At 39.0% G+C, this 25,728-nt stretch overlaps 3 protein-coding genes across 4 annotated transcripts; 2 read left to right on the top strand and 1 right to left on the bottom strand.

The window, feature by feature from the left end:
* Positions 1-5,312: 5,312 nt before the first annotated feature.
* LOC121390509 (ciliogenesis and planar polarity effector 2-like) lies at positions 5,313-13,233 on the top strand. Its single transcript, XM_041522340.1, has 5 exons — positions 5,313-5,740; positions 7,581-7,733; positions 8,388-8,512; positions 9,771-9,907; positions 12,827-13,233. Exons 1-5 carry the CDS (start codon positions 5,632-5,634, stop codon positions 13,098-13,100), a joined length of 798 nt encoding a protein of 265 aa, XP_041378274.1. The 5' UTR covers positions 5,313-5,631; the 3' UTR covers positions 13,101-13,233.
* Positions 13,234-16,875: 3,642 nt separating this feature from the next.
* LOC121390445 (PCNA-associated factor-like) lies at positions 16,876-20,963 on the bottom strand. Its single transcript, XM_041522265.1, has 4 exons — positions 20,809-20,963; positions 18,978-19,061; positions 18,193-18,367; positions 16,876-17,069 (listed from the first exon to the last, which is right to left on the bottom strand). The coding sequence occupies exons 1-4, from the start codon at positions 20,849-20,851 to the stop codon at positions 17,042-17,044; spliced, it is 330 nt and encodes a 109-aa protein (XP_041378199.1). The 5' UTR covers positions 20,852-20,963; the 3' UTR covers positions 16,876-17,041.
* Positions 20,950-25,254, top strand: LOC121390444 (zinc finger protein 227-like). Of its 2 annotated transcripts, none has more exons than XM_041522263.1 (2): positions 20,950-21,285; positions 23,162-25,254. In XM_041522263.1, exons 1-2 carry the CDS (start codon positions 21,280-21,282, stop codon positions 25,136-25,138), a joined length of 1,983 nt encoding a protein of 660 aa, XP_041378197.1. In that variant the 5' UTR covers positions 20,950-21,279; the 3' UTR covers positions 25,139-25,254. The 2 variants fall into 2 exon arrangements, with proteins under 2 accessions (XP_041378197.1, XP_041378198.1); XM_041522264.1 differs by having other exon boundaries at positions 21,054-21,607.
* The last annotated feature ends 474 nt before the right edge of the window (positions 25,255-25,728 follow it).

Here is a 25,728-nt window from a genome sequence, read left to right as displayed (position 1 = left end):
TTTAGCTTGGTAGAGCTATCACAAGAGTTGTGATATGGCAGTGTTACACCGTGTCTTTAAGAGGAGCGGGGTTTAGCTTGGTAGAGCTATCACAAGAGTTGTGATATGGCAGTGTTACACTGTGTCTTTAAGAGGAGCGGGGTTTAGCTTGGTAGAGCTATCACAAGAGTTGTGATATGGCAGTGTTACACCGTGTCTTTAAGAGGGGCGGGGTTTAGCTTGGTAGAGCTATCACAAGAGTTGTGATATGGCAGTGTTACACCGCGTCTTTAAGAGGGGCGGGGTTTAGCTCGGTAGAGCTCTCACAAGAGTTGTGATATGGCAGTGTTACACCACGTCTTTAAGAGGGGCGGGGTTCAGCTCGGTAGAGCTATCACAAGAGTTGTGATATGGCAGTGTTACACCGTGTCTTTAAGAGGGGCGGGGTTTCACACGAGTTGTGATATGTCAGTGTTACACCGTGTCTTTAAGAGCTTGGTAGAGCTATCACAAGAGTTGTGATATGGCAGTGTTACACCGTGTCTTTAAGAGGAGCGGGGTTTAGCTTGGTAGAGCTATCACAAGAGTTGTGATATGGCAGTGTTACACTGTGTCTTTAAGAGGGGCGGGGTTCAGCTCGGTAGAGCTCTCACAAGAGTTGTGATATGTCAGTGTTACACCGTGTCTTTAAGAGGGGCGGGGTTCAGCTCGGTAGAGCTATCACAAGAGTTGTGATATGGCAGTGTTACACCGTGTCTTTAAGAGGAGCGGGGTTTAGCTTGGTAGAGCTATCACAAGAGTTGTGATATGGCAGTGTTACACCGTGTCTTTAAGAGGAGCGGGGTTTAGCTCGGTAGAGCTATCACAAGAGTTGTGATATGGCAGTGTTACACCGTGTCTTTAAGAGGGGCGGGGTTTAGCTCGGTAGAGCTATCACAAGAGTTGTGATATGGCAGTGTTACACCGTGTCTTTAAGAGGAGCGGGGTTTAGCTTTGGTAGAGCTATCACAAGAGTTGTGATATGGCAGTGTTACACCGTGTCTTTAAGAGGGGCGGGGTTTAGCTCGGTAGAGCTATCACAAGAGTTGTGATATGGCAGTGTTACACCGTGTCTTTAAGAGGAGCGGGGTTTAGCTTGGTAGAGCTATCACAAGAGTTGTGATATGGCAGTGTTACACCGTGTCTTTAAGAGGGGCGGGGTTTAGCTTGGTAGAGCTATCACAAGAGTTGTGATATGGCAGTGTTACACTGTGTCTTTAAGAGGAGCGGGGTTTAGCTTGGTAGAGCTATCACAAGAGTTGTGATATGGCAGTGTTACACCGTGTCTTTAAGAGGGGCGGGGTTTAGCTCTGTAGAGCTCTCACACGAGTTGTGATATGTCAGTGTTACACCGTGTCTTTAAGAGGAGCGGGGTTCAGCTTGGTAGAGCTATCACAAGAGTTGTGATATGGCAGTGTTACACTGTGTCTTTAAGAGGGGCGGGGTTCAGCTCGGTAGAGCTCTCACAAGAGTTGTGATATGTCAGTGTTACACCGTGTCTTTAAGAGGGGCGGGGTTCAGCTCGGTAGAGCTCTCACACGAGTTGTGATATGTCAGTGTTACACCGTGTCTTTAAGAGGGGCGGGGTTCAGCTCGGTAGAGCTCTCACAAGAGTTGTGATATGACAATGTGAGACGGTGTACGTCTTTAAGAGGGGCGGGGTTGAGCTCTGTAGAGCTCTCACACGAGTTGTGATATGACAATGTGAGACGGTGTACGTCTTTAAGAGGGGCGGGGTTTAGCTCTGTAGAGCTATCACACGAGTTGTGATATGTCAGTGTTACACCGTGTCTTTAAGAGGGGCGGGGTTTAGCTCGGTAGAGCTATCACACGAGTTGTGATATGACAATGTGAGACGGTGTACGTCTTTAAGAGGGGCGGGGTTCAGCTCGGTAGAGCTATCACACGAGTTGTGATATGTCAGTGTTACACCGTGTCTTTAAGAGGGGCAGGGTTCAGCTCGGTAGAGCTCTCACAAGAGTTGTGATATGTCAGTGTTACACCGTGTCTTTAAGAGGGGCGGGGTTGAGCTCTGTAGAGCTCTCACACGAGTTGTGATATGTCAGTGTTACACCGTGTCTTTAAGAGGGGCGGGGTTTAGCTCTGTAGAGCTATCACACGAGTTGTGATATGTCAGTGTTACACCGTGTCTTTAAGAGGGGCGGGGTTTAGCTCGGTAGAGCTCTCACAAGAGTTGTGATATGTCAGTGTTACACCGTGTCTTTAAGAGGGGCGGGGTTTAGCTTGGTAGAGCTCTCACAAGAGTTGTGATATGTCAGTGTTACACCGTGTTTTTAAGAGGGGCGGGGTTTAGCTCTGTAGAGCTCTCACACGAGTTGTGATATGTCAGTGTTACACCGTGTCTTTAAGAGGGGCGGGGTTTAGCTCGGTAGAGCTATCACACGAGTTGTGATATGACAATGTGAGACGGTGTACGTCTTTAAGAGGGGCGGGGTTTAGCTCGGTAGAGCTATCACACGAGTTGTGATATGTCAGTGTTACACCGTGTCTTTAAGAGGGGCGGGGTTCAGCTCTGTAGAGCTCTCACACGAGTTGTGATATGTCAGTGTTACACCGTGTCTTTAAGAGGGGCGGGGTTTAGCTCGGTAGAGCTATCACACGAGTTGTGATATGACAATGTGAGACGGTGTACGTCTTTAAGAGGGGCGGAGTTTAGCTCTGTAGAGCTATCACACGAGTTGTGATATGTCAGTGTTACACCGTGTCTTTAAGAGGGGCGGGGTTTAGCTCGGTAGAGCTATCACACGAGTTGTGATATGACAATGTGAGACGGTGTACGTCTTTAAGAGGGGCGGGGTTCAGCTCGGTAGAGCTATCACACGAGTTGTGATATGTCAGTGTTACACCGTGTCTTTAAGAGGGGCAGGGTTCAGCTCGGTAGAGCTCTCACAAGAGTTGTGATATGTCAGTGTTACACCGTGTCTTTAAGAGGGGCGGGGTTTAGCTTGGTAGAGCTCTCACAAGAGTTGTGATATGTCAGTGTTACACCGTGTCTTTAAGAGGGGCGGGTTTAGCTCGGTAGAGCTCTCACAAGAGTTGTGATATGTCAGTGTTACACCGTGTTTTTAAGAGGGGCGGGGTTTAGCTCTGTAGAGCTCTCACACGAGTTGTGATATGTCAGTGTTACACCGTGTCTTTAAGAGGGGCGGGGTTTAGCTCGGTAGAGCTATCACACGAGTTGTGATATGACAATGTGAGACGGTGTACGTCTTTAAGAGGGGCGGGGTTTAGCTCGGTAGAGCTATCACACGAGTTGTGATATGTCAGTGTTACACCGTGTCTTTAAGAGGGGCGGGGTTCAGCTCTGTAGAGCTCTCACACGAGTTGTGATATGTCAGTGTTACACCGTGTCTTTAAGAGGGGCGGGGTTCAGCTCTGTAGAGCTCTCACACGAGTTGTGATATGTCAGTGTTACACCGTGTCTTTAAGAGGGGCGGGGTTCAGCTCTGTAGAGCTCTCACACGAGTTGTGATATGTCAGTGTTACACCGTGTCTTTAAGAGGGGCGGGGTTCAGCTCTGTAGAGCTCTCACACGAGTTGTGATATGTCAGTGTTACACCGTGTCTTTAAGAGGGGCGGGGTTCAGCTCTGTAGAGCTCTCACACGAGTTGTGATATGTCAGTGTTACACCGTGTCTTTAAGAGGGGCGGGGTTGAGCTCTGTAGAGCTCTCACACGAGTTGTGATATGTCAGTGTTACACCGTGTCTTTAAGAGGGGCGGGGTTTAGCTCGGTAGAGCTATCACACGAGTTGTGATATGACAATGTGAGACGGTGTACGTCTTTAAGAGGGGCGGGGTTTAGCTCGGTAGAGCTATCACACGAGTTGTGATATGTCAGTGTTACACCGTGTCTTTAAGAGGGGCGGGGTTTAGCTTGGTAGAGCTCTCACAAGAGTTGTGATATGTCAGTGTTACACCGTGTCTTTAAGAGGGGCGGGGTTTAGCTCGGTAGAGCTATCACACGAGTTGTGATATGTCAGTGTTACACCGTGTCTTTAAGAGGGGCGGGGTTTAGCTCGGTAGAGCTATCACACGAGTTGTGATATGACAATGTGAGACGGTGTACGTCTTTAAGAGGGGCGGGGTTTAGCTCGGTAGAGCTATCACACGAGTTGTGATATGACAACGTGAGACAGTGTATGTCTTTAAGAGGGGCGGGATTTAGCTCTGTAGAGAAACGCCCCCTCCCCCCCCCCTTTACGGGCCTGTTTGTTGTTGTTGTTATTCTTATTCTTATTATGTACCTTGGGTGAACAGTCCCCCAAAACTCGTTTTCAAGGAGAGTTTTGTATTAACCACTCGAGGTGGGGGTGTCATCACTCACCATGTGCTTCAATCATATACAGTGGCGGATCCAAAAAATCCATTTAGGGGAGTGGGGCAATGACATGAGGTGGAATGCCAATGAAACTTTGGGGGAGGTTTGAAGGGGATCGCAAAGAAATGAAAATTAATATATAATAAAATTATTACTGTTGCAAAATTTAGGGGGGTTGGGCATCTGTCCCCCACCCCCGATCCGCCTCTGATTAGGTACGGGTGCAGAGAATTTACCTGGGATGTCTAGTACCTGTACGTGGTGTTAGCTCGAGTGTCCTCTTGCTAGAACAGACCAGCGGTGGAGGACACTCGAGCTGACATCACAGGTACGGATAGCCCGAGTACCCCGACTGTAAGAGAGCCCCGACGCCATATAACCGTAAATAAAATGTGTTGAGTATGTCGTTAAATAAAACATTTCCTGACTGTAAGATAGCTAGACGGGCATTTGGACAGTAATACGCTCTCAGACTCATGTCCAAATGTCCGACTACGGAATGCAGTGTAATAAAGTGTGTAGCATTGAGGCAGGTATCACAATATTCTCAGAAAAGACCGACTCTGCAAGCTTTGCAAAGAGGCAGTGGAAGATGAGGCACATTTTCTCATGGACTGCAAACAGCTAGAAACGAACAGAAGAAAATATTTTATTACACTCGCACAAGAATTCCCAATATTCCAAACACTAAATAAATACGAAAAATGTTATTATATCATCAACTGCCCTAAAACACAACTCATTACGGTCGCACAACTCTGCTCAGATTTGGACACAGCACGAACTAGCCTCCTAACTAGACCCCCTGCCACTTAATAATATTTATTCATTTTAATTAACCAAATATTGAAGAACAGACAAAAGACAATAGAACCTGTTACACTACATGTACTTTATTAAACAAGAGTTGTAGTTTAGTTGTTTTTTTGATGTTAGCGTTTAATTTTATGTACTTTATTTTTGCTGATCAACCAGACTATGTTTTTATTATACATATATGAACATGGAAATAAAGTTATTGTATTGTATTGTATTGTATTGTATTATGTACTTGTAGTGTTGATGAACTTCTTTTATCAGTTTAGCAACTTCATTCATAAGTGCCCAACACTCCAAACCCTCCACCCCCAACTCCCAAAGTACAAAGTTCTCTTTTTATCTACACGGCGTCGACGGACGTCGGAACAGTGTGAATTAATTTTGGAAATCTTCGCATTTCTTCGGAATATGACGGAAATGGCCGAAGTGTTCCGAACGACGGTTTCCAACTGGAATGTTATCTCCAGGCTCGCTCTTGAACTTCGACTGGTTCCGCACAGAAGAGGGGCGTGAAATTCTCGGTTGTCTTCTTTATCGCAATGGTCAGAAGAGGAGAACGTTCGGTGAACATTTATAACTTAAATATCCACACTTCTCACTGCTGTGTTATTGTACAAAAGTTTTTTCAATAGTTATCTCCCTTAGACGTTCACCTTTACCGTAAATCATTCAATAAAAGTCCGAGACCTAATAACGGGGTGGCGGTGGTGTGCCAATTCACTAGCTCGAGTGTCCTCTACCGCTTGTTTGTTTATATCTTATACCGGCGCTAGAGGTGAATATGTAATTAATCCAGTAAAGTGGACAATAAAATTGTTTAAAAAAAAAAAAAAAAACTTTTCCCCAAAATCTGATGCTACATTCCTTTTGTTTCCTTATTCTTGAGTGGAATTATGACATTAAACTTACATGTTGTTAACCAGTATCAATGCTACACGAAAAAACCTGATGACCCTTTGACAAACAAAACCTAACTGTACTTGCTTGTGATGACATACAATACATTTATAAATAAAAAATTTACAGACCCGATCAAGAAATTAACGGGGTCTGAGTGACGTCCAAATGGCCATGGATGGAAACACTGCATACATTTTTTAAAAAGAATAACAAAGTTGATCACCAACCACATATGTTACAATTTGTTTTTGGAGATTGTATGGTATTAAAGAACATAGCTATTATATTGTTCTCGCCATGTTGTTTTAAACTTTTGATGCCAGACTGTGCCAGGCAATGAAAGTGATAACTACAACACGGTCGTTAACCCAACAAAGTTAGAATAGGAGAAACACAGACCTGTTTTTCTTGAGCCACTCTGAAACCCGGCCTGGATTTACGGCTTTTTTTTTCTCATACTACAGATCAAAAGTTACAAATATACTGAAAAGAAACAATATAAAGAAAAACTGATTTAATTTCCTTTATAATTTGGATGATGGAAATGAAATGGTGGTTAAATATGTTTCTGCTTTTATGGAATGAAATTTTGATCCCAGCATGCCAAAACACCACTCTCAATGTCTCATGAATATATATATGTTTTAAACATACAACACATTTTGGGTTTTCTTTAGTAGTCTCTCAGGAAGGAAGGAAATGGTTTATTTAATGATGCACTCAACACATTTTATTTATGGTTATATGGCGTCGGACATATATGGTTAAGAACCACACAGATATAGGGAGAGGAAACTCACTGTCGCCACTTCATGGGCTACTCTTTTCGATTAGCAGCAAGGGATCTTTTATATGCACCATCCCATAGAAAGGATAGCACATACCACAGCCTTTGATTTACCAGTCATGATGCACTGGCTGGAGTGAGAAATGAATCTCTCAGAGTATTGGTATAGTTTCTTTTGGATGTCAGTATACATATAGATCCCTTGCTGGTATTAAGGGCGAGATTTAGCCCAGTCAGTTGAGTGCTCACTTGAGAACTCAGGTGCTTGCGTCGCAGGATTGAATCACCTCGGTGTATCTATTCAACTGATTGTTTTTTTTTCATTCCAACCAGTGCACCACAACTGATCAAAAGCTGTGGTAAGCACTTTCCTGTCTGTGGGAAAGTGCATATAAAAGATTCATTGCTGCTAATGAAAAATTTAGGGGTTTCCTCTGCTGACTATGTGTCAGAATTACCAAATGTTTGACATCTAATAGCCTATGTGCTATAGTGGTGTCATTAAAGAAAACAAACTGGCTGCTGTTAATGAAAACAAAAATGTAACAGGTTTTCTCTAAAGACTACCTACCATAATTACCAAATGTTTGACATCCAATAGCTGATGATTCATTAATCAATGTGCTCTAGTGGTGTCCTTGACAAAAAGAAAAGAAAAAAAACCCCTACCCACCTAGCCAAAAATGTTTACATATAACTTTTCTTTGTGTTTACAGGTTTACTTGAGCGTCCCACCTTCCCGCCCAGCCTGACCCCAGAAGATGTTAAATATAAGATATTTGTGGTGGGAAAAAGCGGAGTCGGAAAAACGAGCACAGTTGCAAAACTTTCAGGAAATGAAATACCAGCTGTTCACAGTGAAACGCCAGGTTGACACCATAAATATTTAAAAAATGAACTGTTAGTAAAGGGACTACGGTACCTGAGGTTTTGGTCAATATAGGCTATTTTTTACTCTTTAAATTCTTGCTTAGAATGTTATGAATATTTTACTGACAATATTTGGAAGTCATTTGTGATAAAAATATGCTATTAAACTACTATGACACCAGCAATGAATTATCAACACGACTTGGCCTTAATTAATCTTGTTGAGTATATTTATCACTGTATATGAATGTATATATGTACGGTCGAGCATATGAGGCAAGGGGCAACTGCTGCCCCCCCCCCCCCCCCCCCCCCCCCCCCCCCAGTGCTGGAGCAAATCATCAAGTTGGGGCAAAAGCGATAGAGATATTCATGCAAAATGTGCTAACCTTTTTACATGCATTTCCATCATTCTACCTGCAAAATTAGTTGCAATTCATGTAAAAATGCATAGTGATTTGTTTGCAAACCCATATACATGTAGCTGTTTTATCAGTAATGCTAATATGAGTAAACATTGTTATCCAGATTCTGGCATTTTTGTTTAATTTGAACAAAAACCAGCCTGCTCCATACACAAATGGGAGCCTGTAGGGGCCTACACCTATGTATATGGTACACACAATCCTATTCTTGGCGTGTTCCCGTTTCAGGTATTCAGACATCGACCATGTTCTGGCCGGCTAAGATCAGCCAGTTGAACAAGATCGTCCTCTTTGAGATAAAACTTTGGGATGCAGGAGAGAACGCACTGCGCAAATTTGATCACATTCAGGCGGTAAGAAAATTATCAGCACTGACAAATTAAAATTTATAAATAGAAAATTGAAAACAGATCAGGCTGAATTTACGAAGCCTGTTTTTGTTAAACACAGGTAATTAAGCATTGTAAATGTATGTAGTTACATGCGTGTAAGACATAAATAGGCTTGATAAATTCGGCCCACATTTTTTAATGGGAAGGTTAAATTCTATAGTTTTTAACATAACAGAATGTTAAAAATGTGTGCTAACAACACTAGAGCACATTGATTAAATACGCACCAGCTATTATGTGGTGGCAGGACGTGACACTTATTCTCCAGACGCGATACCCAACAAAATGTTCCCTGCCAAAGCACCTTACTGACCAAGCTAGATCCCATGTTAGATATATAGAGAATAATTAGTGAATGATCTAGGATATACATGTAAGTGTTATCCTGTGAAGTAAAAATGGAAATTCAGCGAGGTTTGCTGAGTGGAATTTCCCATTTGGTCTGAACCAGGATAAGGCCGATATCCCATGTTACTAACTAGCTACTATTTTTATCCTGCATTCCATAAAATTTAAGGGGAAAAGCTATTGTTTCTGTTATATCAGCTTCATTGTATGATAACCTACAGATCAAATAAGCAGTATTGTAGTGTATCTACACGTGTGACGTCTGAAGGCATAATCTGATAATATATGTTTATGACTTTGCTTTAAAGAGACATTCCCGAGTTTGCTGCATTGTAAGATGTTTCCAATTAAACTAACATATTCAATATATGTTCTGGTTTAGAATATCAGTGTCTGTATATTCAATGTGTTTCTGGTCATCTTAATATTTGTAAGAAGCCCAAACTGGATTTTGTCATCAAATAATTTCGTGCGTACGGAAAAAAAGAGAAAATGAAATTTAACCTTAGATATTAGAATGGTCAAAAACACATTTAATATACAGCCACTAATATTTATACAGAAAAATATATTTGATAAGTAATTACAATCGTTGAAAAGTCTTGGTTAGTCGATAACATCTTAAAAAGTGCGAAAACTCAGGAATGTCCCTTTAATAGTTGGTCAATAGAAACAGTGGTTGCAGGATAAATATTATTGAACCTGATAGCCCTAGTTTACTTGTTTTTTCGTGTAGCTGGTAAAGACCCTATACTAATGTGTCCTGAATTCTGTTTACCCCCTCACCCCCCACCCCCACCCCCCAGCCAGGCTAGGTATGGCTGTGTTACATGATGAATAACATCATACTCATCAGTTCTTTCTGTTACAGGCCTGTACGAACAAAGTGGACGCCATTCTGTTTCTGTTTTCGTTTGTCGATAAAAGCAGCTTTGAGGAAATTCCCCAGCTGATGACACGACTCACCAACCCTGATGATGGCATCTGTAAACTGGTCATAGGAACAAAGTATCCTTCAACAGGAACAAAACATCTTCTTAATATTGTAAAAATCAGTAGACTAAGTGTCCTTCGTCAGGAACAAAACATCTTCTTAATATTGTAAAAATCAGTAGACTAAGTGTCCTTCGTCAGGAACAAAACATCTTCTTAATATTGTAAAAATCAGTAGACTAAGTGTCCTTCGTCAGGAACAAAACATCTTCTTAATATTGTAGAAATCAGTAGACTAAGTGTCCTTCGTCAGGAACAAAACATCTTCTTAATATTGTAGAAATCAGTAGACTAAGTGTCCTTCGTCAGGAACAAAACATCTTCTTAATATTGTAAAAATCAGTAGACTAAGTGTCCTTCAACAGGAACAAAACATCTTCTTAATATTGTAAAAATCAGTAGACTAAGTGTCCTTCTTCAGGAACAAAACATCTTCTTAATATTGTAAAAATCAGTAGACTAAGTGTCCTTCTTCAGGAACAAAACATCTTCTTAATATTGTAGAAATCAGTAGATAAAGTGTCCTTCTTCAGGAACAAAACATCTTCTTAATATAGTAAAAATCAGTAGACTAAGTGTCCTTCATCAGGAACAAAACATCTTCTTAATATTGTAGAAATCAGTAGACTAAGTGTCCTTCTTCAGGAACAAAACATCTTCTTAATATTGTAGAAATCAGTAGACTAAGTGTCCTTCAACAGGAACAAAACATCTTCTTAATATTGTAGAAATCAGTAGACTAAGTGTCCTTCTTCAGGAACAAAACATCTTCTTAATATTGTAAAAATCAGTAGACTAAGTGTCCTTCTTCAGGAACAAAACATCTTCTTAATATTGTAGAAATCAGTAGACTAAGTGTCCTTCTTCAGGAACAAAACATCTTCTTAATATTGTGTCCTTCTTCAGGAACAAAACATCTTAATATTGTAAAAATCAGTAGACTAAGTGTCCTTCAACAGGAACAAAACATCTTCTTAATATTGTAGAAATCAGTAGACTAAGTGTCCTTCTTCAGGAACAAAACATCTTCTTAATATTGTAGAAATCAGTAGACTAAGTGTCCTTCAACAGGAACAAAACATCTTCTTAATATTGTAAAAATCAGTAGACTAAGTGTCCTTCAACAGGAACAAAACATCTTCTTAATATTGTAGAAATCAGTAGACTAAGTGTCCTTCAACAGGAACAAAACATCTTCTTAATATTGTAGAAATCAGTAGACTAAGTGTCCTTCTTCAGGAACAAAACATCTTCTTAATATTGTAAAAATCAGTAGACTAAGTGTCCTTTATTGTTCAGTAGATATTGTAAAAATCAGTAGACTAAGTGTCCTTCAACAGGAACAAAACATCTTCTTAATATTGTAGAAATCAGTAGACTAAGTGTCCTTCAACAGGAACAAAACATCTTCTTAATATTGTAAAAATCAGTAGACTAAGTGTCCTTCAACAGGAACAAAATATCTTCTTAATATTGTAGAAATCAGTAGACTAAGTGTCCTTCAACAGGAACAAAACATCTTCTTAATATTGTAGAAATCAGTAGATTAAGTGTCCTTCTTCGGGAACAAAATATTCTTTAATACTCAGGGTTGGGAATTCTCCTCGGATCCACAGTTTTCCCCTCATGGAACATTGCGTTTCCTCGCATTTTAATCGTCCTTGCCCCCAGACCCCTCTAGATTTCCTCTTTTTTACAGTTCACCACCCTGGATCCCTCTAGATTTCCTCATTTTTACAGTTCACCACCCTGGACCACTCTATATTTCCTCATTTTACAGTTCACCACCCTGGACCCCTCTATATTTCCTCATTTTTACAGTTCACCACCCTGGACCACTCTAGATTTCCACATTTTTACAGTTCACCATCCTGGATCACTCTAGATTTTCTATTTTTTACAGTTCACCACCCTGGACCACTAGATTTCCTCATTTTTACAGTTTACCACTAGATTTCCTCATTTTTACAGTTCACCATCCTGGATCACTCTAGATTTTCTTTCTTTTTTACAGTTCACCATCCTGGATCACTCTAGATTTTCTCTTTTTTACAGTTCACCACCCTGGACCACTCTAGATTTCCTCATTTTTACAGTTTACCACTCTAGATTTCCTCATTTTTACACTTCATCACCCTGGACCTATCTAGATTTCCTTTTTTTTTTTACAGTTCACCAATTCCTATCCCTGAATACTAATTTAATAAAAATCAGTTGACACCAGGAAGGAAGAAAAGAATGTTTTATTTAACGACACACTCAGCACATTTTAATTATGGTTATATGGCGTCGGACATATGGTTAGGGACCATGTAGATAACTAGAGGAAGGAAGGAAATGTTTTATTTAACGACGCACTCAGCACATTTTAATTATGGTTATATGGCGTTGGACACATGGTTAGGGACCATGTAGATAACTAGAGGAAGGAAGGAAATGTTTTATTTAATGATGTATACAACACAGATAATTAGAGAGGAAACTCGCTGCTACAACACAATGAGCTACTCTTTCTGATTAGCAGCAACGGATCTTTTATATGCATCATCCCACAGACAGGATAATATATACCACGACCATTGTTACACCAATTGTGGAGCACTGGCTAGAACGTGAAATAGCCCGATGGGGATTGAACCTAAAGCAACTGTGTATCAGGCGAGTGCTTTACCACTGGGCTACATCCCGACCCCATACTACAAAGTACTCTTTTAACATTTTGATAGTGCTGTAACAAAACAAACACCCCCCCCCCCAAAAAAAAAACCCACCCATATATATATATATATATGTCTGTTCATATTTACTTTCTTGGTGTAAATGACTTCAACTTGTTTTATTTTGATTTGATTTGATTTGCTGAATGACTTGCTTAAATATTTATACATGATTGTAAAAATCCATCAGTTTTCATTTCCGTAACCACCAATTTAGATTTGACCAACACGCACACAGTGAAATTACACAGCGAGATATCCGAGACTTCGAAAACAACTGGAAGATTCCGATACTGAAGATCAGGAACGTGTCGGACTACCACCCGACCGGCTCGCGGAACGAACTCTCCGAAATCATTCCCTTGATGAACATAATCTGTGAACATCTGTGGCACAGAGACGTCAAAACAGCCACAAGGACTTCTAGTGATAGTCAAATACGTTCTACTGACACAAGGACTTCTAGTGATAGTCAAATAGCGTTCTACTGACACAAGGACTTCTAGTGATAGTCAAATACGTTCTACTGACACAAGGACTTCTAGTGATAGTCAAATACGTTCTAGTGATAGTCAAATACATTCTACTGACACAAGGACTTCCAGTGATAGTAAAATAGTGTTCTACTGATTATGTGAAAAGTTCCTGTGATGTAAATATCTATGGAAGAGGTTTGAACAAACAGCCACGACAAGGACTTCTAGTGATAGTCAAAAACTGACACAAGGACTTCCGCTTTCTACCAACTTTATGAGAAACTGTTGCTGTTGTAAATATCTATCTATGTTTGAAAACGGTCACAAGGAGTGATAGTAAAATAGCGTTCTACTCAGTGAAAAGTTCCTGTTTAAATACTATGGAAGAGGTTTGAAAACGGTCACAAGGACTTCTATGATTCAGCCTACTGAATGTGAAAAGTTCCTGTTGTAAGTATATTGTTTGAAAACAGCCACGACGACTGATAGTAAAATAGCTTTCTACCAATTATGAGAAACGTTCCTGTTGTAAATATCATCTATGGCGTGATAGTGCTCAGTAGTTTTAACTGGGTTGAAATAACGGATATTCACCAAATAGCCAGTATTTGTTCCCTGTAGGTCCAGGAGATGAAAGGTTTTGTTTCCATTCTTCGGTCTCCATCTGTCCCACATATATTAGTTAAAAGGACTTTTTTTTTTTTTTCAATCCCTCGTTATTGAGCTGACATTTTGTGTATAGTTTTATTAGGTAGAGCTACATATCAAATTACTTTCGACCTGCTCTTTTTGACAAGAGTTATGGCCCTTTGTTGGCCTCCGTAGGTGACATATGGTTGGACTATACCAATTAAAATCCCATAGGCGACCATGTTAACGTTTGTGTTTAAAAACACTATATGCAATATATCAACCAAACTATGACCCATAAATATCAGTACTACAACCCCTACCTCAAAGTATTAACTGCCGAAAATGGTACCTTTCATGGCTCATTTTCGGTATAACCAGATGTTTCTACAACACCCCTAGTTTCGCACAAAATTAGAGTACTTTTTTTTTTACAGGTACCCCACACGTTCCAAGCACAAGGCTACTTGACACGGTGGTACTACATCAAATAAAATTGCATACATTTTTAGCCCAGATGAGACTAATTTTTTTTACAACCAACACACATTTATAACCAATCGCAGGACTTGTGGTGTCAACTTCTCTATCAAAAGTTCGGTGAACTTCGACCCAGCCGGAAATTAATTGGTTTAGTGCAACCATATTGCTTTAGCAGTTCTCTCTGAATACTCGTTTGAAACGTGCTTTAATTTCCATATGCTATTTATAGGTTACAATATAGCACTGTCCAATGTGTGTCCCCGAAATAGTGTGCTTAGGAATAGTTGAATGCCACTGCCCGGATGCTACAAAGTTCACCCATTTCATGGATGTCTCTCCAGAGTATGTATGACCCAATGGAGGATTATTGCCCAGCAGGCACTGCAGGTTTCGTGTACCCGTCTTACAGCATGTATGAATCCTGTATAATATATATTTGTACATTTTCTTTTTGTATATGTAAATGATGATCTAAATGTAATCCTTGAACAACAATTAGTTTGGGGGTTTTAATATGCTCACGAAATGACTTCTTGCAATTTTCAAGAACACCCCACCCCACCCCACCCTGCATATCATATGTTGATATAAATATAAAGAAGACAAATCATTAATATGAAATAAAGCTTTACAGACAGAAATATTCGGTCTACCCCCACCTAAGTGACATGTTTGGCCTATATTATATAAGTTAAACAATACAAAAGACATTTGTACTAATTAATATTTTATTATGTACAAAAAGCACCAGTAATGGGAGTAAAAGTTTCCAATAAATCATTTTTTGTACACAAACATTCAAAATGTACCTCAAATCAACCACTCACTCGCAGTTAAACTATCTTCCATCTTTCATACAATGAATGAATTTCAACATGTCTACAATTCTACATCTGAAACATGTCTCTCATGTAACTTGCATTCTTTGTTTTATTTTGAATACAACTTGTAGTAAAAAAAAGTTCCTATGCACCAAATAAAATTGTCTAAAACAAAGTTTGTAAATGGTTGAAATTTATTATTTTGCAAAATAATTTCCACCCAAATTTATGAAGTCTGTTTTTGAGAAAAGACGAGCGTTTCAGCATTGTAAAGGTATGTAGATACACACATGTAAGACAAAGTAAGGAAGGTAATGTTTTATTTAACGACGCACTAAACACGTTTTATTTACGGTTATATGGCCTTGGACATATGGTTAAGGACCACACAGATATTGAGCAAGGAAACCCGCTGTCGCCACTTCACGGGCTACTCTTTTCGATTAGCAGCAAGGGATCTTTTATATGCACCATCTCATAGACAGGATAGCGCATACCATGGCCGTTGATGTAGCGGTCGTGGTGCACTGGCTGGAGCGAGAAATAGCTCAATGGGCCCACCAACGTGGATCGATCCCAAAACGACCGCACATCAAGCGAGTGCTTTACCACTGGGCCCCTAATAGTAAGACAAACAGATTTTGTAAATACCGCAAATCCTTCATTAGAGACCTGCTTTCTTGTTCCAATTGACACTTTGTGTTTTCAAATACCTTAGTATTACATAAAGGCCTATTTCTTCTATTGTACATAGCTTTGTCAGGTTAATGACTGCATTATATTCTTCACTTCTGTTTAACAATGTAAAAAAAAATATAATGGCATTGCAAAAACAGGAAAGTTATGTCATACAAGTGTACATCTTCAATATCACACAGTCTCTTAAGCAAAAGGATCTGAGATAGGCAACAGACTTGGTCATTCTTGAAAAGTACTGATATGTATGAACATTTTGCATGGAAAAAAACACACCCAGAAGCCTGCCTTGAATAGATGCCAGGTTTCAGAGTATCACGAAAAAAAGAGAAGCCTAGACTTGTATTCAAGGACCTATAGTATATGTACGTACGATCTGGGGGAGAAGGGGGGCAATTGCCCCCCCAAATTCGGGCAAAACAGTGGGGAAAATTCGGGCAGTTTTTATCTGGGTAAAATTTCGAGCAAATCAACCCCTCCAGCCCCCCTAAATCAAAGAGTCCCCATACGCCCATGTATATATACAGTGTGTAATACTTACATAGGAACTTCTTTCCTCAACGAGTATATATTTATGCCCCCTTCCCCCCAATTTTCTGTTAGTTTCATGACAAAGAAATTGGTATTGATAGATATTTCTTTTCATAATTACTTTAGATAAATCATACTGCAAATACTTAAAACAGCACTAGGTTGAGTTTTTAAAATTGTGTATTAACCTGAGATATCACTTATAATAACTTACTCTACCAGGAAGTATACCAAACAGTTAATAAACTACTCAAATGCATTATGAACAAAATATGTATCTTTCTTTTTTGTCCTTCGGTACTTTTTGCAGTTTTGCATGAGATGCAATGGTTGTAAATTGAAATAGTGCTTACTTCATTAGTTTTGTATCTTTGTTATTTTAAGTACAATCAATAACTTGAATATGTTAATATATTTCAAAACATATTTTAAATAAATATGCACTTTACATATTATAATCTTGAATTTATTATTTTATTTATTCTAGTACCAAATCCTTGAATCGTTTATACGAATAATCTCTTAGGCTACAAACACATTTAGCTTCCAACACTCGCACAATAAGGACACGTGATCAACATATACAAAAGTACTTTCTCACTGGGCTCTAATGATAAACTACTCATTCACACAAATGAAAATTTTATAACTCAATTCACAACAACGTATATACAGGTTGGCAGTGGCAAACACGTTTCCAAACGGAGTGATCAGTTGAAATCCTCCTAAGGAAGAGCTGGTTGTAGTTTCTATACAGTACTTTTCATTATACACAGTTCTCAGGTAGACACAGACTCAGTCATCTTTACTGGATCCTGATGCCCTGGAAACAAAGACAAATAAATTCAGTGTTTCGTGTATTTAAACTCGCATGATCAGGCCTCAGACTTGACATTGGTGCTGGTGGCAATTGCAGGCATTGAGATATAGATCAGGAGCATCAACCGCACTTTTGTGCATCTGGATAAAAATGACTGCTGTCAGTAAAGCTCCCCAACAATGGTTATTTACTGCAAAAGTCACTTTAAAAAAAAAAACATAATAGAAAATTGTGGAAGGCAGGTTCAAAACTGCTATTGGTTGGCCTTTTCACCCACGGCAAAGCTTTTTAAAATGGCTATGGGCAAAAAATTCTTATGTTTGATCCTTGTGATTATGTAAAAATAAAGACATTTAAGCATCATAATCTCGATGTTAATAATAATGGATGAAAGGTTAAATGTTTTTTTTATATAACAATGCATCTGACACTTTAATTTACAGATTTATGGCTTCAGACATGCACGTATGTGAGGACCAAATGGATGAGAGAGAAAAAACCATTGTTGCCATGCCATAGGCTATACCTTTTTATTAGCACAGCATTTCAAAGTCGGGATAGTACATACCATGGCCTTTTTGTTACATCAGTTGTGGAGTTCGGGCAGGAAAATAATACTATATCACAGCTCCCCATCTATGTGTTACGAGCAAACTCAACGTAACTGGGATATTTATTCTGAAACTATTATCTACCAAAATTATAGTTGGCACAGTTAGCTCTGGAACTCGCAAGATTCATAAATTTTCCTTTAATTTGGCAAATAATTTCATGTCAAACTAATAGTTAATATTTTGTCAAAAAGTAAATGGGTTTCTGCAGTGTTTGAAATCTTAATACTAATAGATAATTTTGCTACATTTTCTGCTCACCCTGAGCTAGCTTGGGTTGGAAAAAGCTGTAATTTCCTCATCAGTTATAATCATTCACATAACCGATCTACTTTTCATTACACAGTTGGTTGGAAAATATAATAAACTTTAAAAAGATTTCAATTATTAGGAATACGCACCTATTGTCAGGTTTACCGGGATAGACCCTATAAAATTCACTGTAATTAATATTTTACCCACTCAGCTAAATCACCCCCACCCCTCTGATGAAAGAGTTACGTGACAAATCTCACCCCGATGTTTCTTCAACACACTCGACGTGATTGGATGACCCAGAGGCAGCTTCTTCCGTCTCTACGTTTTCTTTGTCGTCATTGGTCTTCTTTACGAGAAACCCTCCAATCCCCTTCTGCCACTCGGGCGTCGGTCGCACACACACCGGGTTACCTCCCGCAAATTTACCTTTACCTTTTGACGAGAAAAACAGTACATATATATATATATATAAACACATTTTAAAACCAAATTCTCATACAGATATGTTTGTCACCCAGTGGTATATTGTTTAACATTTATCCATTTATTGAGATGAAGTTGTGTAAAATATCCCGAGCTAAATATGCCTTAAACACAGTGGCCAGTTTCATTTTTCTTTCTTTTAAACTGGGGCAACTAAAATTCACTACAGGCATCCGTAAAAATGTGAGATCTTGGTCGTCTTTAAAATTAATATCCTGTAACTGTTTAAATATGTAGACATTGCTGCTTTAATCTGAGAGGAGTGTCAGTAAGATCATGTTTAAATCGACAGATTTAATATCAACTAACAATGTAAAAGAATTATGTAAATTAGAAAAATATTTATTAAAAATGATTAAAAGACGAGAAACAACAGTTAAATAGCCTCTATTAATACAGTTCTATACAGAAGCATTTATATTCTCTGTGTCCTTTTTATGTCAACACCTTCCATTGTACCATCTCTTGTACATGCATTTGTATGTAAAACTGATGAACTGTAAATGTTCAAAGTTAATAAATGAATTGAATTAAATTGAGTAATGACAGTAAGACGAACCCGCGGGCGATTCTCCTGAACTGCTGCTGCCAGACGCAGAGTTGGAACTTCCTAAACTCTTCCTTGGAGCACGAGCAGCGACAACTGAAACAACAAAAATAGTAACCGCTATTTAATCACATGGTGCGACACTGAGAAATGCATGGAGAAATTTTAGATTTTAAACTTATTGATTAAATTTCCAACACAACAAGTACATATGTATACAGGGTTTAATAAAAAATGTCTAAAATTTGAATTTTCAGTTCCATTTAAAAAAGATCTTATTAAGCTAAGTTAGAATTTAAAAGAATAATACCAAACTATCTATTGGGGTTTAGTGAGAGAAGAGATGTTTGTCTAGTGCTATACATGTATAGTTTTCAAAATATATCTTTATATAATAATTTTAAAAAAGAAATTAAATTTACATTCAGATTTATTCAGTGGCACAAAAGTATCATCGGTAATGCTCCCAACCCACAGATATTTATGTCAATGACAGCAATTGCCATCATTAAGTTAGAACCCTTAATCAGGGGTGCGAATTAGTTAACTGTAAAAAAGAGGAAATCTAGAAGGGTCCCGGAAATTCTTGAAATCCTAGATTAAAACCTGTGCCATCTAACACATTTTGGAAGAAAGGACGATTAAAATGCAAGGAAACACAATGTTCCATGAGAGGAAAACAGCTCATCCGACGAGAATTCCCACCTCTGCTGAATTTATGTCCAGAGTGAAATAATTTTAAAAAATCACAAACTGCAGCAATTATTTTGTTTATAGCTTTTTCGCACCTGAAAATTATCTCAACCTGGCAAATCCTATAGGTATACAATTTGTTGCAGTCACCTAACTCACGAAATTGCACACATTCTAAAGTGAATGGTAACAAGCTAATTTGTTTAAGAAGAAATGCCCACGGCCCACATTTTGAAAGCTACAAATTTATGTATCTTAGTGCTATAATATTGTAAAACCATCGTAAGAATAATAGTCTAATGATGTCATAGCATACGGAAGTTTTATGATATCGTAGTTTTAAAATAGGCCCAGGGTTTTAAATTTTCCTCATACATCCACCTCCTGCCCAACAATTTCCCATTTATTAGAACAAGTGGAAATAATGACTTTATTTACCTCGGTATCAGTGTGGTATTCAGTACTAATACAATACCTATGCCGGTATCAAGCAGTATTTTCGGCTTTAAATGTATGCCAGAGTTGTCTCACCCGCAAATTTAAAATTTCATCTTAGAAATAAAATAAAATTCCATACACCATGTTTTCATCTCTCTCTTCCTTTCTGGGTGGGAGAAAGCTCGCTTGATGCACGGTCAGTTTGGGATTGACCCCTATCAGTGGGCCTATTGGGCAAGTTCTCGTTCCTGCCAGTGCACCATGACACATGATGATGATTATGACTGGTACATCAAAGGCTGTGGTATGTGCTATCCTGTTTGTGGGATGGCATGGCAAAATATCTGCCAGAACCCCCCTTCATTCATTCCATAGAATATATATGCCCCATCATTGGCATCAAAAAATCCCTTTACATTGATGAAGGATGGGGGGGGGGGGGGGGGGGGGGGGGTCAGGATATTTTTCCAACTTTTTTTATTTATTTATTAAATCAAGTTTCTTTTTTACAGACAAGCTCAGGATCCGGCAGAATACAAGATGATCAATAAATCAATGTGCTCTAGTGGTGTCGCTAAACAAAACAAACTAATCCATAGTACCATTACCCATACCTTCCCCGATGTTACATGATTTCTTCAATAACCTAACAGACAACATTAACAATTAAATTAATGGCGTAAAATAGTGAGTTTTTAGTTGTGTGATTTACCCTTTCTAGTTGCCGCACACCCGTCAGCTTTCGTTCGCACCATCGTGTAAATTACAGGCTTAGTAAAACAAAATAGTTTAGTTGTTTTATATCGTACTCATGAATTTTGGCGCTCTGTAATGACACTAGATTTCCCGCCAAAATGTACGGAACTAGCCGACGTTCTGTATTTGCGATATTCGGAAGTTTTCGTAAAATCAGTACAGCGGCATCTGAAACCGTTCAGAAAAGCTCGCCTAAGGTGCGTGGTTAGCAAGGTCGATTAAGTTATACGTCATATTCAGTTTTGGGGAATGTCCAAGACCTGTTGCAGTAGCGGGTTTTTTCTAAAATCAAATGCTGCAATTGTCATAAATTCAGCTGCGGTTTAAAAATGTACTGAAATTTAATATTGACTTGTAAATGGGTGTAGAAAGTATTATCAGTATTTTGTAAGATTAATTTCGCTGACTTTGAATATAATTTTACTGAATGACAGTAAGTATATTTGACGCTTTATTACTGCGAATTTAAAGGGTGTTATAATTTACGTGCAATAAATTGTAGTATAGAAACATCACCACACGTTTTAGACAAATATTACATAATTATTGTAATCAAATGGTCATCGACGAGCCGCAGGAGCGATAATAAGTTATCTCCCTTTATTTGGCAAGTTATTTTTTGGGGGGGGGCCGCGATGTTTATATTTATCTTATATTCGTTCTGATTAGCATTAGTGTCAGCAACCAGACATTTTCCCCCATACGAGTTCACTTGTGGATTTCTATACGAGTTCACTGCATTTGCCCCCATACAAGTAAGTTCACCGCAAGCCGTCTATACAACTACTGTTTTTAAATTTGATTGATTAGTCAAACTTGTGTCATTCACTATTAAAACAAAATTTAATATTGTCATGCTTGCATATATAGTCAGCTATTGATTTATCTACCAAATAACTAGACCAGGTTAATTAGGAAAAATTTTTTTGCTTGTTACACCAGCACCCCCACCCCATCCATTAAAGGTAGGGTCAACTCTAACAATAGCCTTATGTGTTGGAAAGATGCATACCCGGACCACCAACACATACTGATACTTTAGCAAATGAAAAACATGATTATTCCTCCTAACTGGGGGAAGCCATTTTGTTTTATTTTTGTGACGTCCGATGGATAGCTTGAGGCGAAGTGACGTCAGCTCCTGACCATCTCCTGTATGTACAGTGTAAACAAAAGCAGTAATTTTCTACAAGGCGCTTCTCTTTGATCAACCCGACTTGTAAAACAGCATAAATGATGTAATAATATAATAAACTACCGTATTTAACTAAATATATTCCAATTTGCATTAACGGAACAAAATGGGGTTATAGTATTTTTCTCTGTTAAATAATCCAAAGGAAAAATGTACACTATTAGGCCTATTGATATGCTACGTTGGAGCAAAAACGACAACCCACGATACCCAAGTGATAATTTTCTTTTCTTTGGGACTACGTAATTGGTCAGTTCTGTGGTTTTAGATGGAAAAGTCTACTTAATCAATAGTTTTACAGAACTATTTACAGTAATAAACCATGTCCATTACAATTTTAGGGGCGACGGGTAATATTCCACAATACCGGTATGTATTTTTGTGTCTAGACAGCAACGTCAATTAATTGGCTCGTCTGGATACCAATCAAATACACACCTGCCAATCAGGAATCACAGGTAGAAGCAACTAACAGCATAGACCAATTAACTAAGAAAACACTCCGTGTATTATTTCAGTACGTAGATTAATGCATGGGCAAAACATTAATTGTTTCGACTTGTTGTGTAGCCACTTTGACAATGGTATTTTATTTTGTATTGAAAAATAATATATATATAGTGCTGGATATACTTATTGCTGGCTTACTGGGATGTGTATTATTACAGAACATTGCAATGTATGACTATTTATCATCCCGCAAAAAACAGGTAGATTGTGTTTCTCTAGTTCTAAGGCTCATTCCTGACGTTACGCGTTAAGTATTACGTAACCACCAGCTCGCCAGAGGGCATACTCACTGATATGGTACAAAATGGCTGCGCCCGTTATATATAATAGCCGTCACATTTAACCGTTTTATTAATTAACTATACGATTATACGTGTTGATATTAAGCAATAATGTGCATTATATGCATTGAATGAATCAATTAGCTTTAGTATGGTCATTATACAGTTATTTAACACACTTTTAACTTTTAATTATATTTTTTTTATAAAACTAGTCTATTTTTATTAACTCTGGAAACCATTTTTTTTAAATAAATAAATTAAAAGCTAATATAAGTTTAAAATTAAATTAATTTTAATGTTTATTGTGATTTTTTTTTCAGATAAAAAAAAATATAATGAGTAAACTACGAAAAGTGACAACCCAGTCATCTAAATCAAAATCGGACAAGAGTAAACTTTCACCACCATCAGTCTCAGAGACTCTACCGTCACCTTTTCTAAGTGGCACATGTCCAGTAAAGAGGAAAACTGTGCATCCAAAATTAGCACGGCAGCCACCAAAACAAATTCTTAGAACCAGCAGAAGAGTCGCATCAAGGAAATCTTCGTCAAACGAGACAGAAGCAAACGAAAGTCGCACTTGTAAGAAAGGATTTGCCAAAGAATCACTCTCACAGATTCAGCAGCTGAAACATTCCAAAGACGTTAAGAAATCATCAGATACATGTGGGTTTTGTGGCAAGGTTTTCTCTAGGAAGACATTCTTTATATCACATCTCCTGAAGCACAATGATGAGAAACTGAAAGCCTTGAATTCTGGCCAAAATCAGAAAACATTCGAGGAGCATTCAGAAGAGAAACAGGATGTTTTGGATCACTGCCAGAATCAAATAACTGTGAATCAGTGCAGAGAACTGAAACAGGAAGCTTCTGAGCATCTCAGAGAACAAAAACAGAATTATGGTAAACAGACACAGAAAGATTTGAATCATTGCAGAGAACTGAAACCAGAAGCTTTAGAGAATATCAAAGAACAAAAACGGAATCGGTGTAAACTGAAACAGAAAGATTTGCATTGTCGCAGAGAACAGGAACAAAAAGATTTGGAATTTTATAGAAAACAGAAACAACAGGAAGATTTGGATCATTGCCAAGAACAGGAACTTGAACAGGATGTTCCAGCCAAGGATGAAGCAAACTCATCAGCTGTAGATGACCTTGACAGTGATCATGAAGATGACCTTGACTATCAAGATAGTTTTTCAACAGATGGTGTTTCAGAATCGTCCACCACTCTTGGCTCTGATGGAAAGGAGTTAAATCCACATGCAGTTGCTTCCAAGACTCACAGATATTGTTGCCCAGTCTGTGGGAAAGGTTACTCCCAGAAGGGAAGTCTCACAAACCATGAGGCATCTCACACTGGTAAAGGTGCCCACAGATGCACCATCTGTGACGACATCTTCAACAAGAAGTCCAAGCTGACGAGACACATGCGTAAGCATCACCATGACAACCCTCCTGCATGTCTGCTTTGCAGACGGACGTTCAAGAGTACCCGTCACTTGCAGACCCACATGTCGGTGCATCAGAACTTCACGTGTGCCGTCTGTGGAAAGACATTTGCCAGGAAACACCACCTCAAATTCCATCAGTTCTCCCATTCTTGCGAGAGACCTCTAAAATGCGAAACCTGTGGAAAGGGATTTAAGAATAATTACGGCTTGAGGACGCACCAGCTGTGTCACGTGGAAAAGAGGAGACACATCTGCGAACAGTGCGGGAAGGGGTTCAAGATTTCCTCTCACCTTTATAGGCATCTTCAAGGTCACACGGAAACGAGGAATTTCACTTGTGGAAAGTGCGGGAAGAGTTTTAAACAAAAGTGTCACTTGAAGGTGCACATGTACTCTCACACCGGAGAGAGACGGTTCCGCTGTCAAGTGTGCGGGAAAGGTTTTACCCAGAATTCCTACCTCGAAAAGCATCAGTGTTGTGTGGATGGGGACAAAAAGAAACTCTCCTCGGAGAATAAAACAATCAAAACATTCAGCAAACAGGACGTACAAGAACCAATTAAAACATTTAACCCCCAGGATGTAAAAGAGCCATTTAAACAGTTTAAGACACAGGATGTAATGGAACCGTACATAGAAATGGATGTAGCTGTTGAGCCTGGAATCGGCTGTTTAGTTACTGATAAATCTGTGCAGTCATATTCTCATTTGATGTCGACAGTACCACAGACGCAGTGCCAGCAGCCCATACCTCATACAAATCACAGTGTTAATCAAACCTTCAACCACGTGGACCAGATATCAAACACACATGTGCATCTAACTAGATCTAATGTATAATAATTGGAAGGAAGGAAATGGTTTATTTAACGATGCACTCAACACATTTTATTTACCGTTATATGGCATCGGACATGTGGTTAAGGACCACACAGATATTGAGAGAGGAAACCTGTGGTCGCCACTTCATGGGCTACTCTTTTCAATTAGCAGCAAGGGATCTTTTATATGCACCATCCCACAGACAGGATAGTACATACCATGGCCTTTGTCACACCAGTTGTGGAGCACTGGCTCGAATGAGAAATAGCCCAATGGGACCACCGACGGGGATCAATCCTAGACTGACTGTGCATCAAGCGAATGCTGTAACACTGGACTACGCCCCACCCCATATATAATAATTGGGTGTATTTCAATAGAATTCACCACACATGTAGCTGTTAAACTGCTGAAACTTCAGGTGTGTTACTATTCAAAATGATGTATCCGGCCTCGGTGGTGTCGTGGTTAAGCCATCAGACATAACGCTGGTAGGCACATGGTTCACAGCCCGATAACGGCTCTCACCCAGAGCGAGTTTTAATGACTCGGTGGATAGGTGTAAGACCACTACACCTCTCTCACTAACCACTAACCCACTGTTCTGG

This window comes from Gigantopelta aegis, chromosome 15, assembly GCF_016097555.1.
Source record: "Gigantopelta aegis isolate Gae_Host chromosome 15, Gae_host_genome, whole genome shotgun sequence".
Taxonomy (NCBI): Eukaryota; Metazoa; Mollusca; class Gastropoda; order Neomphalida; family Peltospiridae; genus Gigantopelta; species Gigantopelta aegis.
The sequence above is the reverse complement of the archived record's forward strand: the minus strand, read 5'-3'. Positions and strand labels throughout refer to the sequence as shown.

What these genes read in the sequence shown, in the direction of transcription:
- LOC121390509 (XM_041522340.1), top strand. Translation starts at nt 5,632, where the DNA reads ATGTTATCTCCAGGCTCGCTCTTGAACTTCGACTGGTTCCGCACAGAA. An exon ending in TCAGAAGAGGAGAACGTTCG is followed by an intron (nt 5,741 to 7,580) that starts GTGAACATTTAT and finishes TTGTGTTTACAG; the next exon opens with GTTTACTTGAGCGTCCCACC. An exon ending in AAACTGGTCATAGGAACAAA is followed by an intron (nt 9,908 to 12,826) that starts GTATCCTTCAAC and finishes CCACCAATTTAG; the next exon opens with ATTTGACCAACACGCACACA.
- LOC121390445 (XM_041522265.1), bottom strand. Translation starts at nt 20,851, where the DNA reads ATGGTGCGAACGAAAGCTGACGGGTGTGCGGCAACTAGAAAGG. An exon ending in GTGTGCGGCAACTAGAAAGG is followed by an intron (nt 19,062 to 20,808) that starts GTAAATCACACA and finishes TTGTTGTTTCAG; the next exon opens with TTGTCGCTGCTCGTGCTCCA. An exon ending in TGTGTTGAAGAAACATCGGG is followed by an intron (nt 17,070 to 18,192) that starts GTGAGATTTGTC and finishes CTTTGTTTCCAG; the next exon opens with GGCATCAGGATCCAGTAAAG.